The sequence below is a fragment of the Perca fluviatilis genome, chromosome 2, assembly GCF_010015445.1.
Source record: "Perca fluviatilis chromosome 2, GENO_Pfluv_1.0, whole genome shotgun sequence".
NCBI classification, from domain to species: domain Eukaryota; kingdom Metazoa; phylum Chordata; class Actinopteri; order Perciformes; family Percidae; genus Perca; species Perca fluviatilis.
In genome coordinates, this window is record NC_053113.1 from 33,161,366 (window position 1) to 33,175,515 (window position 14,150).

Here is a 14,150-nt window from a genome sequence, read left to right on the forward strand (position 1 = left end):
ACAAGGGGAAATTACAGTTTTTTCACTCTGTTGTTAGTTATTACAATACAAACGGGCCCGAAATGTACACACATGCCTAGGATCTATACATGCATTAATGGTGAGATGTCAGAGTGAGGGGGGCTGCCTTTAACAGGCGGGAGTGCCCAGGAGGTGAACTGGCACTTCTCCTAACCCCAGCTACCAGTCTTCACTCCGTTTGCCCATGTCAGCTGGTATTCTGTCTGTAATGGAGTGTGTGTATATATATACAAAATATATGGATATATTTTTTTTTTCTCAATATTTGTTTTTGTCAATATTCGATAACAAAAGGAGATAGTCCCTTATATTGTAATACCCATCCATTCTTGTTTGTTGTTTTAAAAAAAGAAAAAGTAATCCCCTTTAGGTTTCTATGAAAGTATTTTGGAAGAGTTCAAAAATACACTTGAAATGAAAGTGTTAGTTCTAAAAAAAAAAAAAAAAAAAAGGGATATCCTGTGTGATGTGTTGGAACATCATTTTCACTTCCCTCCCCACTAGAAATAAAAGAATCTCCCTCAGTCTCTGTTTCTCACAAAAATTAAAATGGACACTTTCATTTCCCTCCTTGGTGAGTTTTATTCCGTTCATTTGTAATATCTCACAAATGTATCGTGTTTAAAATATTGTTTTTCTGCTTTTATTTGTCTCATGCTGGATTATTTTCCTTTTTCAGTTCTTTCGACAGTACCACAGCTTGTAGTAACAGAGGGTATGTACCACCTATTCTTATTATTAAATTCTAGATATGGAACAACTTCACATAACTAAATGTTAACCTTTGTAATCATACATTATACTGTATCAATAGAATCAATCAATCCACTGAACAGATGGCATTATGTGATTTTAAGTTCATGAGCTAAACATTAACATTTATAATCGAAACTGTGCAGGTATACAGATTTTTTTGGGGGGATATACTTCCCCAGCAAACCCATATGTGTCTGTCTCCTTAGTTCCCCGTGTGACCTCGTTCAGAGCTGTATTGGAAATGGTGTCAGGGGATTCAAGGATCTTCTCTGGAGAGAGTGTCAAGCTGACATGCAACATTACTGATCCCTACAAGTCCACCTGGACCTACCTGTGGTTCAGGGACTCTACGAAGCTCCCACAGTCTGAGAAGGACCTCATTCTGTGGAAAGCCAAGGTTCAAGATAGTGGGAAATTTTACTGCCAAGGAGTGAGGGACACATTAGTGGGAAACATACACACTCTCCAAAGTCTGCCTTTGGAGATTTACGTGGATGGTAAGATCTTGTTTATCAGTATCATTTCATTAGAAATCTCCTTGATTCACATGTCAGACCCTCTTCTTCCTCTTTTTTCCTACTTCTGCTACTCCCGTCAACTCTGAGAATTGGGAACCACTGAACTCCAGCTGCTTTTAAATATTGCATGGTGCCCCGTTGTGTGTTTATTTTTAGAAAACGTGACCAAGTTTTGGTCACATTTAAAACACGCTGCCATTTGCCTGTTTTATTACTGTAAATATCAATATAAGAGCACAAGATGTTATTGCAATGTCACTTTCTTCTCTGTAATCTTTGTTCAGGAGGGTGGGCTATCCTGCAAGTCCCACCTCATCCCAGCCTCGTCGGAGAAACCTTAAAGGTCACGTGTCGCGTCCGAGGCACACCCCGACTTCATGAGGTGATTCTGTACAAAGATGGCGTTGAAGTCATGAGACAGAATGGCCTCCAACCACATTTCTACCTGAATAACTTGACCCTCGAGGACCAAGGAATTTATTCTTGTAGGGCATCGTGGGATGAAGGCAGACGTACACGCTCTGTAATTTCAGCTGACGCTTTGGTGCAGGTCTTAGGTGAGTTTACATTCTGGGTTGCATATGCTGAGTTTGGTGAATTTGCACACGTTAAATGTATAGTTAGACATTTTAGGAAATGCACTTATTGGCTTTCTTGCCAAAAGTTAGAAGAGCAATACCACTCTTGTATCTGAGAGCAGTATTCATCTTTTCAACTAACTCTCGGCAAGAAAGTGAGGAGCCTTTCCCATAATGTTGAACCATTCCCATAAGATCTTAGCATAATTAATTGCCAAAATAAAAAAAAAGAAATATCAACATTCTTTTAAACTATTTGGATGTGTCAGTAATGTTTCTTCTTCTGCGGCTCTATCTCAGAGGTTCTGTCGCAGCCAGTTCTGGAGATCTCTGCAGACAATAACCTGATTCCAGAAACGAAGATGAAGCTCATATGCCACCTCCAATACAACGCCCGTGCTCCTGCCCCTGCAATAAACTTCTATTTCTACAAGAATAACAACCGACTGGGAACAGCAACCTCTGAGAACCATGATCTGGTCAAACGGACTCCAGGCCAGTACAGCTGCAAGGCCAAGGTGCCTGAGTTGGGCATCTCCAGGTGGAGTGAACCCAAAAGCTTCGGACAAGTCACAGGTACATAGAAGTAAATGTAACCTGCTGTGTGTCCTTGACTAAAAGTTCAAACGTGTCAAAATTGCGAAACTTCTGAGGTCAACTTGTATCTGATCCAATAGGACCACAGATACTGAAGCGTCACACTTATCATACCAGGGACCCAGTGCTCTCCCAGCCTCCTGCAGCTGAGCCAACAGCAGCCCGGCCCTCTCCTCACCGATCCACTGCAGCTCCCACTTTTATTCAGCCTGCTGAAGTGAGCACCCACTCTACAGCTCTTCCACTGAAGCCTTCACAGCCAGCATCAAGCACTCTGCTATCTACAGTCCAATCTCTCACACAAACTGCTACCCCTACCACCTTCAATATGTCTGAGGAATCTAGTGATATGTCTGGAGGATCTGGTGATATGTCTGGAGGATCTGCAGACGCTGTCTTATAGTGACAAGTTATCGGACATTACAGAAAATACACGATCCTAAATCAGAGTAATAACATGCAACTGCCACATCTTTAGCTATCTGATATCAATCATATGTACACTGTGCTGCCAGTGCACACTTTTTATATGGTTAATTGTGTACTATTAATTCTACATGTAACCAAGTGTCAACTTTATGATCTCATCTGTACAAAACTAACTGGATCCGTAGTGCTGGGAATAATAACTAATGTCATATTGTGCAAGCAAATAAAGCATGAATCATACAGTATGTACTACTGGATTTTATTTTTTAATGAACTATTTTTTTTTTTACAACCCTATTGTACAATATTTAGTAGTCCTCATGCAATACTGCTTTCTCATTAGAAGTATTGGTATAATAACATGGGCAGTGGATTTACAGTAAGAATAATAATACATATTTATTACATTATAGGTCACAGTGATAGTCTCTGTATACTTAACACATGCATCATATATTTGTATGTAAGATTTCAATTTATGGTGAATATTGGCATGTTTTGCCTTTATCATTTTGCAAACATTTGTATAGTGTCGTTTTTTAATTTCTTCTTCCCCTAATTACCTGGGAGGCAATGTGTGTGTTTTTTCAAGATTCCTCATTGACCAATTTACCAAATTTTTTGGACTGGACAATATACCCCACATCTATGTTTATTTATTTATCTTTTTTTATGCGTGTTACGTGATGAAGGTTGTGTATATAAAAATGTTGTATATATATATATATATATATATATATATATATATATATATATATATATACACAATCAGTAAACAAGACTTGTTTTTATTCAGAGGGCAACAGGTAAAATAAAAAGATACTAAACATGACCTTTTTTGCCAGTCCTTGCATTTTCATACTAGTGTGCTGTAAAGCTTTCCCAACAGTTCATAAGTAATGAGTGTAGTGTAGCACCACCAGTATTTGTCCTTTTCAGGAATGGAACAGTCCAGTAGAGGAAACATTTTTTCAGTAGAGAGTCAGACCGTGTCTGAGTAAAGCAGGAATCCAGAGAAGATGCTGTCATCCTCATTGCTGGCATACACCCCATTCCAGTCTCTGAACGTCTCCATCCACACCTGATCACCCACTGCCAGCTGCAGCACCACCAGAGTGGACGCCTGGTCGATGTCTTGACCGTACAGAGAGTCCCGCGTCCTTACCCGTCGTGACCCGTTCACTACCAGCGTGGCTCGCAGTGGCTGATTGCGTACGGTGATGTGGTAGGAGAAGACATAAACCCCGGCGTGGATGCATGTAAAGCTACTGGAAGTGACATTAAAGTGGTTCTCTTCATTGTAGAAAACTTTGTCAAAGCGGATTGGGAAGCCAGAGGGTGGGAAGGACTTTCTTGGAGAGATACCTACACTGAAGGCTGAGCGTTTCTGGGGAACCCCTGATCCCTTAGCTCCTTTGAATCCACGAATGCCCCGCTCACCTCTCATCCCAGGGTAACCTCTGTCCCCTTTTGGCCCAAGCATTCCTCTTATGCCTTGTGGTCCCTGAGGTCCTGTAAACCCTGGTTCTCCTGGTGGTCCAGCAGGTCCCTGATCCCCTCGGAGGCCTACAGGACCTGGGGCACCATGCTTGCCATTCATTCCTGGAATGCCCATCGCTCCTGGAATGCCAGGGGACCCGGTGTCCCCTCGCTCACCTTTCTGTCCTCTTTCCCCGAATGTGCCACACTCCCCCTTATCCCCCTTGTCTCCTTTAGGACCTATCTCAACAGCCACTCCTGGAGGTCCAGCTGGCCCTTCTTTTCCCGGTTCTCCTTTCTCACCAGCAGTCCCATTCTGGCCAGGTTCCCCTTTCACCCCACTATCACCTTTGACACCTTGCGACCCTATCTCACCTTTCTCACCTTTTGAGCCAACATCACCTGCAAGGTAAGGAAAACTATATCAGAACTGTTGAAGTCTGGAAACAATATAAAACAATTCAACAATGAACGGATCAAGTTGGCACCTTTTTGTCCTGGTTTCCCTGGGGCTCCTGGTGGCCCACCTGGCCCACTGCTTCCTCTGTCACCTCTATCCCCTGAGAAATTGATTCAATGAACAATATCCAACATAAGCAATGTGAGTATTTTTATTTTTTTAACAAATGAAGAAGAACAATATATTTGATGGGGCCTGTGTAAACTGACTATTCTGAATCACCGTTGTGTAATGGGCCCCTGGGCTTTATGTGTTTCATAATATGTCTTTGTAATGTATGATATGCCGTTGCTGCATTCTTTCAATATATGATAATATAATAGTAGTAGTAGTAGTTTATTTGAACATGTAACAAAAAAAAGATGGCCCTAAGATGACAGATAAATAAGGACATGTACTTCTCAGCACAATCTACCATAATTATTATAAATAATTCAAATAAGAAATTCCCATGTTCAAAAAGGATTAGGAAGAAGTTCATAAACAAACTTTTCTAGTCCTACCCCCTTTCTCTATTTTTATCCTTTAGTTAAAAACAAAACAATTCAACACAATTCTTCTTTATATCTACCTACCTACAGCTCATATATACCCATGCATACACACACATTTACTTCTTTTTTTTGCTCTTTCTTTTCCATCTATCTTCTTCCTTTCTGTCTATCTATAGTAAATCAAATAATAACACATCAATACTAGTATAATGTAATATATGATAATATAATTGTAATGCTTATGTAGTAAGCAATTTTAAATGTGCATTTAACCATATTATACTCACCTCTGTCTCCTCTTAACCCCATAGGACCACTCACTCCCGGTGGTCCAGGTAAACCAGCTGCTCCTGTAAGGCCTCTTTCACCAGGTGGCCCTACATAAGGAAACATAGGATAAGTTCAAAATGTTGAAAACAAACAAATGAATTGATTAAATCAAAAGCATTTTTCTCAAATGTGTTTTATCAGTGAGTCTTATACCTGCCATGCCTCTGTCTCCCTTTGGCCCCCTGGGGCCTCTCTCAGGTGGACAACACTCGCAGAAGTTGAAATAGCACTCGTTGTAATCTAGAGTGTAATTCTCAGGGCCAGCACCAGGGGGCTCGGTGGTGTCTGTGTAGTACTGTGGAGGGACCTGATTTGGATAGGTGGTCATCTCTGTGGTGGGCAGCGGATGGGGATCCACGGGATTTGCGCTCGGCACTATCTTGAGAGTCTTGGGCATGCTGGTGGTCACAGGGCTGTGCACGGTGATCTGAGGGACGGGTTTCTTGGTGTACTGGTACTTTGGCTTCTGTGTAGTCTTAGCTTCAGCGCAGGACACCACAGTGAGTGTAACCACAACTACAGCCACAAGGGTAGACTGACAGGAGATAATCCTCATGGTTGACTGGGATCTGAGAACAGAGTTTAAAAGCTCTTTTCTTCTGTTCTTCACTTTCACACTCATTTCATTTCCCATCCACTTCAGGTTTAAAGACAAGAGGTTACAAAAATAGCACATCTGATCAGCAGTTCGCTGTTGCAAAAACACTCAGCACTGCCAAGCTACCTCTCCTCTCATCTACTATCATTCTCCATATTGTTTCTTCAATTTGGATTATTTTTCTCCGTTCCTATATTTCCACTTGTGCACTTTCTACACCGCTAATTTCAGGTTGGAGCTACTTTGTTTCTCAGTCATGTGCCATTGTGACTGGAAAAGTCTGCAGTTTGACTATTCAAAGCTGATTTTATGGCTTTTATCATTAAATGCTGCTGCTACAACGTTTAACTGCAATGAAAACCTGCATATTCATCATCTTTATCAAGTTCAGTACGCTCCTCAACATATGCCATTCGTTACACATAAAAACAATAATTTAATAAGTAACCCATCAATCAACTTTCTGTGCAAAATGTATAATTTAACAAAATGAATAAGACTCACCCAGTTATGCATAAGTGGTAGGTCATTTATCCTCTCTAGCGGTTTGGAGGCAGCACCAGGAGCTCCAGGTCTCTCTGATATCTCTGCCAGGCTTGGGCAAAAGAACATCCCCACCAATGAGGGTGTTTGCTGGAAGCACAGGGGGAGGTCTGAAATCCAACTACGGCGGGCTGGAGCCGACCCAAGGAGAACCACTGTGCTGTGGCCCATTCTCTGTACCCCTGTTGTGTAGAAAGGTGCTTTTGTGACACGGGATACAGCGCCCGCCAGGAGCACTACCTCGCTGCGAGCTAGGCGAGGAGCAAAGGCCGTGGGGCAATGGGTCACCCGATATGGGAGGCATTCCTCCAAAATCCAACCTACTACCCAGGCTCTTAGGGTGGGACAAAGCCAAGCAAAGAGGGTTCTATGACAGAGGCCAGGGCAACACTACAACTCTTTTTTTTAAAGCATAGGTTTGGACAGTATTCTGCATGAAGGTGCAAACTGTTTTTTACAGATCTTTTTTACATGTATAGTGCCACTCAGTTGCATGTTGACATTTCACTCCTATATATCTGCAGCAATTGAATTTAAAATGACTAAGATCAGCACCACGGGGGCTAAGTATTTACAATCTACTGGTACTTGGTGAACATCCAGAAGAAAGATTTAGCCTTAAGAGCACTGATAATCTCCTCACTCAACAGTTGCTAAACCTGAGCTGTTTGTCAAAGGAACCAGCTTATCTCATTTAAATCAGTGCAGTTGCAATGCTTGCCTGATCACTGTGACCAACTTTCTGCACATGAGCCCTCAAGACTGCTGGCAGCTACATTTGCTAACTATGATTTATACTGTGTTGCTGGACAAAGATTCTTTATTACGCTGTAACAAGATAGCATTGGGTTTTCATAGAAAAGTGATTTTCTGGTAGCTGTCTAGTCTAAACTCTTGACTGGCCAGTGAATGAATGTTTGAGCAACGGACATGCTTCAGTTGTCAAAGACCTCACGTCCCCAGAGGGATCTATGACCAGCTATGAGTGAGCAGGAAGAAGGGAAATGAAGTTTGGGAAACAGAGAGGGGTGATGGTGGGATGAGGGCCACTAAATAGGAGAAGATTGTGTTTATTTAAACCATTTTTTATGTTCTCGTGTAGGCTACTTTCCTTTACCTCCTAACCTCCTTTCACATGCTCTTCTTCTCCCTCCTTCCCAGCAGCTCAGGTGAAGTGTCCCTGACTTACCCCTCCATAAAAGGCAAACAGATGGAGTGTAAGATATGCAGCTGAGTCCTGAGAGAGGGGTTCCTCTGGGGTTCTCCAGGCCCGACCTCAACCCCCGTCGTCTCTCAGCTCCATTCAGACCACACACAACGGCAGCGGTCAGCTTACAGTGCCCAGCTGGTCACAGAGGACTCAGGCGCCGCTCACCTGTCCGTTCATTTAACACTGGCACCGGCCCTGCCCTCAGCCTCCATCCACACACACTATAGAGCCCTGGATAAGGAAGAGTTAACTTACTCAACGGGTGCAGCCGAGCAGAGAGAGGACCTAAGATGACTTGGATGGATGGAGGTGTATTGCCTTACATTAACCCTATTCATGTAAGGGAGATCCTGAAGTTGCAGTGAATGTGTATAGAGAGGGTGAGAATGAGACAATAAGATGGAGACTTGTTTAGTAACCAACTAACCAGCCACTCTCTGTATGATTATTCCAGTACTACTAAGGCCATAGACAGTTTTTTTGTTCTTTACTGTGGGATCTTATCAAAGGAAATCTAGATCCTGCAGAATTAGCAGCTAATGACTATGGCAGGAGATCTGCTGGCAGCGAAGACACATCTCACAGAGTCAGAGTACAAAACAAACTTCTCCTGTCACACGTTTCTAATGTGCTCAAAGTTGGTTGTGTAAACATGATGGCCTTTTCCACAAAAGCTGTTTTGAAGAAGTGCAACAAACACAGATCAGTGCAGATCAAGAAGATATTAAAAATGAACTAGAGAATGCATTTCCTGCAGAAAATGCTTGGGAATGCTGAAAAGCTAAATTGCTAAAGCTAAACTGGATTGCTGGCATATTTGGACAGAAGAAGGTGAAGAAGTGAGAAAAGTTGGAAAAGTGGGATGGGTTTTAATTAGAATGAATTTCATTGAAATGTTGAATAATACCAATAATGTATCAAACTAAAATTGGAATAATTTAAGTTTTTTTTTTTTTTAACCTGTCGCTACACCAAATTGTTGTAGGTGAAGTTGTAGGGAAAAGTGGAAATGGTTCTAATTAATAAGAATGTCTTAAAAAAAGACAAACAATACCAATATTGTATGCATTTTTTTGTAAAAGCTGATGCTAAACTGAATTGTCGGCTTTTGTCGGTAATGAATGTGTTGGTAAAATGGGAAATATTACCAAATAAGGAAATCTCAATCACAGCTGTGTTCAATATTTTCATACAAATAATAAATATAAATCAATTGTAATGTGTTGTTGTTCATATTACTGTGTGTAATTGTAATTCTTCTGTCTGGGGCAAAGTGCGGTGTCATGGTATAGGAGAACAGCAACTGGTATGTCCAGCTGTAATCAAGCCTTGCCCTGGCTTTGATGTTTAATTATCACACCTTTTTGTGTATGACTGCTTGCTACTGAGACAACGCTGCGGAGCTGCAGAGGAGGGTCTGGCTAGTCCACACAGCATTCTGGGATGGGAGAAAAACATGATCTGGTTTATTGGCATTTCTTTAAACCAATCAAAATCGTCATGGGCAGCGCTGAGCGCTACACGGAGCCCCGGTGCAGCTGGAAAATAGCCTCGGGAAGGAACTTGTTTTGGTGGATGTTGAAAAAACAGTAATCAAAAAGTCATAGTATAGTATGTCTAAATAAGTCACAGTAGAGTATGTCGAAAAAGTGATTAAAAAAAGTCATAGTATAGTATGTCTAAATAAGTCACAGTAGAGTATGTCGAAAAAGTGATTAAAAAAAGTCATAGTATAGTATGTCAAAAAAAGTAATAAAAAGTCATAGTATAGTATGTCATAAAAAGTCATAGTATAGTATGTCGAAAAAAGTAATAAAAAGTCATAGTATAGTATGTCGAAAAAAGTAATAAAAAGTCATAGAATAGTATGTCGAAAAAAGTAATAAAAACATATAGTATAGTATGTCGAAAAAAAGTGATAAAAAGTCATAGTATAGTATGTTGAAAAAAGTGATAAAAAGTCATAGTATAGTATGTCGAAAAAAGTAATAAAAAGTCATAGTATAGTATGTCGAAAAAAGTAATAAAAAGTCATAGTATAGTATGTTGAAAAAAGTCATAGTTCATTATGTCGAAAAAGTGATAAAATAGTCTTAGTACACTGTGTCGAAAAAAGTCATAATATAGTATGTCGAAAAAAGTGGTAGTGTAGTATGTCGAGAAAAAAAGGGATAAAAAAAGTCATAGTATAGTATGTTGAAAAAGTCACAGTAGAGTATGTCGAAAAAAGTGACAAAAAAGTGATAAGAAAGTCATAGTCTTAGTATACTATGTAGAAAAAAGTCATAGTACAGTATATCGAAAAAAGTCATAAAATAGCATTCAGAAAAAGGTCATAGCATAGTATGTCGAAAGAAGTGATAAAAAAGTCATGGTATAGTATATCGAAAAAAGTGAAAAATAGTCATAGTATAGCATGTCGAAAAAAGTCGTAGTGTAGTATGTCAAGAAAAAAAGTGATAAAAAAGTGATCGTATAGTATGTTGAAAAAGTAACAGTAGAGTATGTCAAAAAAGTGATAAAAACGTCATAGTATACTATGTCGAAAGAAGTGAAAATAGTCATAGTATAATATGTCAAAAAAAGTCATAGCATAAAATAGTCATGAATAGGCATGTTGAAAAAAGTCGTAGTGTAGTATGTCGAGAAAAAAAGGGATAAAAAAGTCATAGTATAGTATGCTGAAAAAGTCACAGTAGAGTATGTCGAAAAAAGTGATAAGAAAGTCATAGTATAGTCGGAAAATGAGAAAGTAAAGTATATATAAAAAAGGTAAAAGTATAGTATATCCAAAAAAGTGAAATCAGCATTATAATCATTCAATGTTGTTTTTGAATAGATTTTTGCATTTCATGGAAACCGTATTGTGTTCTTTTTTTATAATTCATTGTTGATTGTGTTCTACCTTAGCTTAGACACATTTTCTGAGATTTATTTTTCCTACACTGATGAAGGCATCATAGATTCAAAGCAATAATTTGACATTTTTCAACTTTCTTCCCAAGAGCCCGATGAAAATATTGATACCACTCTCTATGTCTGTTAAGCTACAGCCAGCAGCCAGTTGATCAGTTGTGCAGCTTGCACACATTGATGAAAATGTCCCTCTTTTCTATTAATATAGACCTACAGCAGCATACTCTGAAATATACCACAATGTGAACCACCTAGTCAAAAGTGAATTATTGGCTCTATAGTGCTTTCTTAACTAGATTCAGAGACTTGTGATGATTCTACTTGTGCATACAATAAGATTATTGTTATCACATCTTTACCACATTGAGGAAAATATGATTTCTTTACTTGACCACTTGGTGGCAGACTTGTGATTTAGGTTTAACCTCAAGGATCCTGCATGCACAAAAACATAAACTCAGCAAAAAAAGAAACGCCCCTTTTTCAGGACACTGTATTTTAAAGATACTTTTGTAAAAATCAAAATAACTTTAGAGATCTTCATTGTCAAGAGTTTAAACAATGTTTTTCATGCTTGTTCAATGAACCATAAACAATAAATGAACATGCACCTGTTGAACGGTCGAAAAGACAATAACAGCTTGCAGGCGGTAGGAAATTAAGGTCACAGTTAAAAGAAAATTAGGAATGTAAAAGTACTGACTCTGAAAAACACCAAAAGAAAGACACCCAGGGTCCCTGCTAATCTGCGTGAACTTAGGCATGGTGCAAGGAGGCATGAGGACAGCAGATGTGGCCAGGGCAGTACATTGCAATGTCCCTACTGTGAGACGCCTAAGACAGCGCTACAGGGAGACAGGAAGCACAGCTGATCGTCCTCGCAGTGACAGACCACGTGCAACAACACCTGAACAGGATCGGTACATCCGAATATCACACCTGCGGGACAGGTACAGGATGGCAACAACAAGCGCAAGAACTGGCCAGTCTGGTTCAGTACATGAGGAGGAGATGTACTGCAGTACTTAATGCAGCTGGTGGCCACACCAGATACTGAGGGCTACTTTTGATTTTGACCCTTTTGTTCAGGGACACATTATTCTATTTCTGTCAGTCACATGTCTGTGAAAATTGTTCAGTTTATGTCTTAGTTGTTAAATCTTTTAATCTTGCAAATATTTGCAAATGTTAAGTTTGCTTAAAATATAAAAGCAGTTGAAAGTGACAGGACAGTTTCTTTTATTGCTGAGTATATATCAGCTCATATGAACACCTATAAGCTGTAATATTTACAATATCCAGATGGCCATGAAGATGTTGCTTTTTATATTTAGGAGCACAAACATCCTGCTTCTTTATTAAGCTACACTGCTCTTCACCAGCTTTTACTACAGTTTGAGCCAAACGTAGCACAACAAAAAAATGTTCCATTTAAAGTCCATTGACCACATCAGGGTTTGGCTCCAGTTGCGGTTTAAAGCCTTGCTGGGCTTTGTTTTTTTATTAGGCCAACCACTCCTAGACTCATATTGACTGATTCGTAGATCAGATATAATGTACTGTGGAGCTGGCAGTTGTGTCATGAGGAGAATTCCTCCTCCATCTTTGATCAACAAGGCATGTCAATAATTGCACAATCACTCTACTGTAAATGTCACAGCACAAACCTTGTCTGATTGCACCAGGATCAGTCAAGAAATAAAGCTGATGTACACATGCAGTAGAACATAAAACAATAGATTAATTTATCCTCAAACCGTGATACTGTGATCCTGTACATGATCTCAGTTGCGGATGCAATTACATTCACAAATCATGTTACTTCTTGGGCCTTTGTGTCTAATCTAATCTGTGCTTATTGTTTGCCATTAATGTTTTTAGAACCTCTGCTTTTCTCTGAAGAGTTTTGACTCAAAAAGAGAAATCCAACAATTAAAAGAAAATGTACAAGTAGAGAAGCTTGTTGGCTGACAAAGTATGAAAATGTATTCTATATCCATAAAATAACCTTTTCTTATCATTACAAGGAAAAATACGGTTCAAAAAGTGTTTAACCAAGACACACACACCCAACCGTGCAAACAAGTTCCCTGAAAACAGGCCTGTTAAATGACGCTATAGTATATTATATTAACAGGGTATTGTCATGTCCTGTCTCTCTTCTTTTTTATGTTACAGACTTTGACATTCAAAAACTACCCAATCATTGCAATTGGATTTGTTTTCACAATAAATCACAACACTGAGTCATACAATTAACCAGAAAACATTCAGATTTATTGGTCACATTAGTTTATCATACAATACAATGTAAAATTAATCTGATGTCTTTAAAATATACTGATTTTGTGGCAAACATTTGATCAAGCCATAAACTGGAGCAAATAAAATTACAATCAAATTAATTGACTTGTCTCTGTAATAAAACAAGAATGAAATCTTGCAAGATGCCTATCTCAAGTAAGGATTTTTTTGTTAGTGACTTTAAACTAGATATATGCTGATAATATCAATACCCTTAAAGGCCGTCCTGTAATTAGAGGACGTGTATTGTTATTGTCAATATGGTGTGTATTACTAACACACCCAATACATGTTTTTAAAGATATATTATATATTTCTGCATTATTGTCATAATGGTGTAATTTTGACCCCTCTAGTTGCTCTAACTTCCATCAAAACACAGGAAACACAAAATGATACAGAGTAATTGTAAATCATACGATCTCACAGAATTATACCCAGTCACAGTAAAACAGCACTTCTCCTGACACACAGCATCATTTTTTTCATTGCAAGAAATAAACAGCTGTCACTTAAATTCTCCATCCAGTCTACATAATATGACATTGTGTGTCACAAAAAATTGAATTGAAATTTCAGAGAAGATTTCATGAAAAAGTCATAGTATAGTAATGTTTGATTACAGGTGATTACAGCCCTGATTCAAGACTTTTTGAACCTCTCTGTCTGCGGACGTGACAGTTGCTTGGAGTCCCATGTAACCACAGCAGAAACAATACACCACCCCTGCAGGTTTTCAGTAGTCTGCAGATTAACAAAGAAAGATTGCTTTGTTTACACCTTGTCATTATGGAGATAACCTCTGGCCTCTTTCTTCATGGGATACAAATTAACATCAGAAGTTCTTCATAGACTCCGAGGCAGACTTGCGTAGGATAGTATGAGACAGAGCTGGACCTGAGAGGAGAGGAAGTGAA

The 14,150-nt window shown here is 39.3% G+C and overlaps 2 protein-coding genes across 2 annotated transcripts; one reads left to right on the top strand and one right to left on the bottom strand.

The window, feature by feature from the left end:
- Nucleotides 1-478: 478 nt before the first annotated feature.
- Nucleotides 479-3,144, top strand: LOC120549888 (titin-like). The gene is made up of 6 exons (XM_039787088.1): nt 479-595; nt 701-736; nt 984-1,274; nt 1,580-1,852; nt 2,174-2,449; nt 2,551-3,144. Exons 1-6 carry the CDS (start codon nt 571-573, stop codon nt 2,871-2,873), a joined length of 1,224 nt encoding a protein of 407 aa, XP_039643022.1. The 5' UTR covers nt 479-570; the 3' UTR covers nt 2,874-3,144.
- Nucleotides 3,145-3,791: 647 nt separating this feature from the next.
- Nucleotides 3,792-7,031, bottom strand: otol1b (otolin 1b). Its single transcript, XM_039821849.1, has 5 exons — nt 6,765-7,031; nt 5,816-6,231; nt 5,620-5,709; nt 4,867-4,938; nt 3,792-4,780 (listed from the first exon to the last, which is right to left on the bottom strand). Exons 1-5 carry the CDS (start codon nt 6,788-6,790, stop codon nt 3,882-3,884), a joined length of 1,503 nt encoding a protein of 500 aa, XP_039677783.1. The 5' UTR covers nt 6,791-7,031; the 3' UTR covers nt 3,792-3,881.
- Between the last annotated feature and the right edge of the window lie 7,119 nt (nt 7,032-14,150).

Excerpts from the sequence above, each read along its gene's own strand:
- LOC120549888 (XM_039787088.1), top strand. The coding sequence starts at position 571 with ATGGACACTTTCATTTCCCTCCTTG. Across the intron at positions 596-700 it reads CACTTTCATTTCCCTCCTTG|TTCTTTCGACAGTACCACAG; the intron begins GTGAGTTTTATT and ends TTCCTTTTTCAG. Across the intron at positions 1,853-2,173 it reads CGCTTTGGTGCAGGTCTTAG|AGGTTCTGTCGCAGCCAGTT; the intron begins GTGAGTTTACAT and ends GCTCTATCTCAG.
- otol1b (XM_039821849.1), bottom strand. The coding sequence starts at position 6,790 with ATGACCTACCACTTATGCATAACTGG. Across the intron at positions 6,232-6,764 it reads TACCACTTATGCATAACTGG|ATCCCAGTCAACCATGAGGA; the intron begins GTGAGTCTTATT and ends CTCTGTTCTCAG. Across the intron at positions 4,781-4,866 it reads AGGGAAACCAGGACAAAAAG|GTGATGTTGGCTCAAAAGGT; the intron begins GTGCCAACTTGA and ends CTTACCTTGCAG.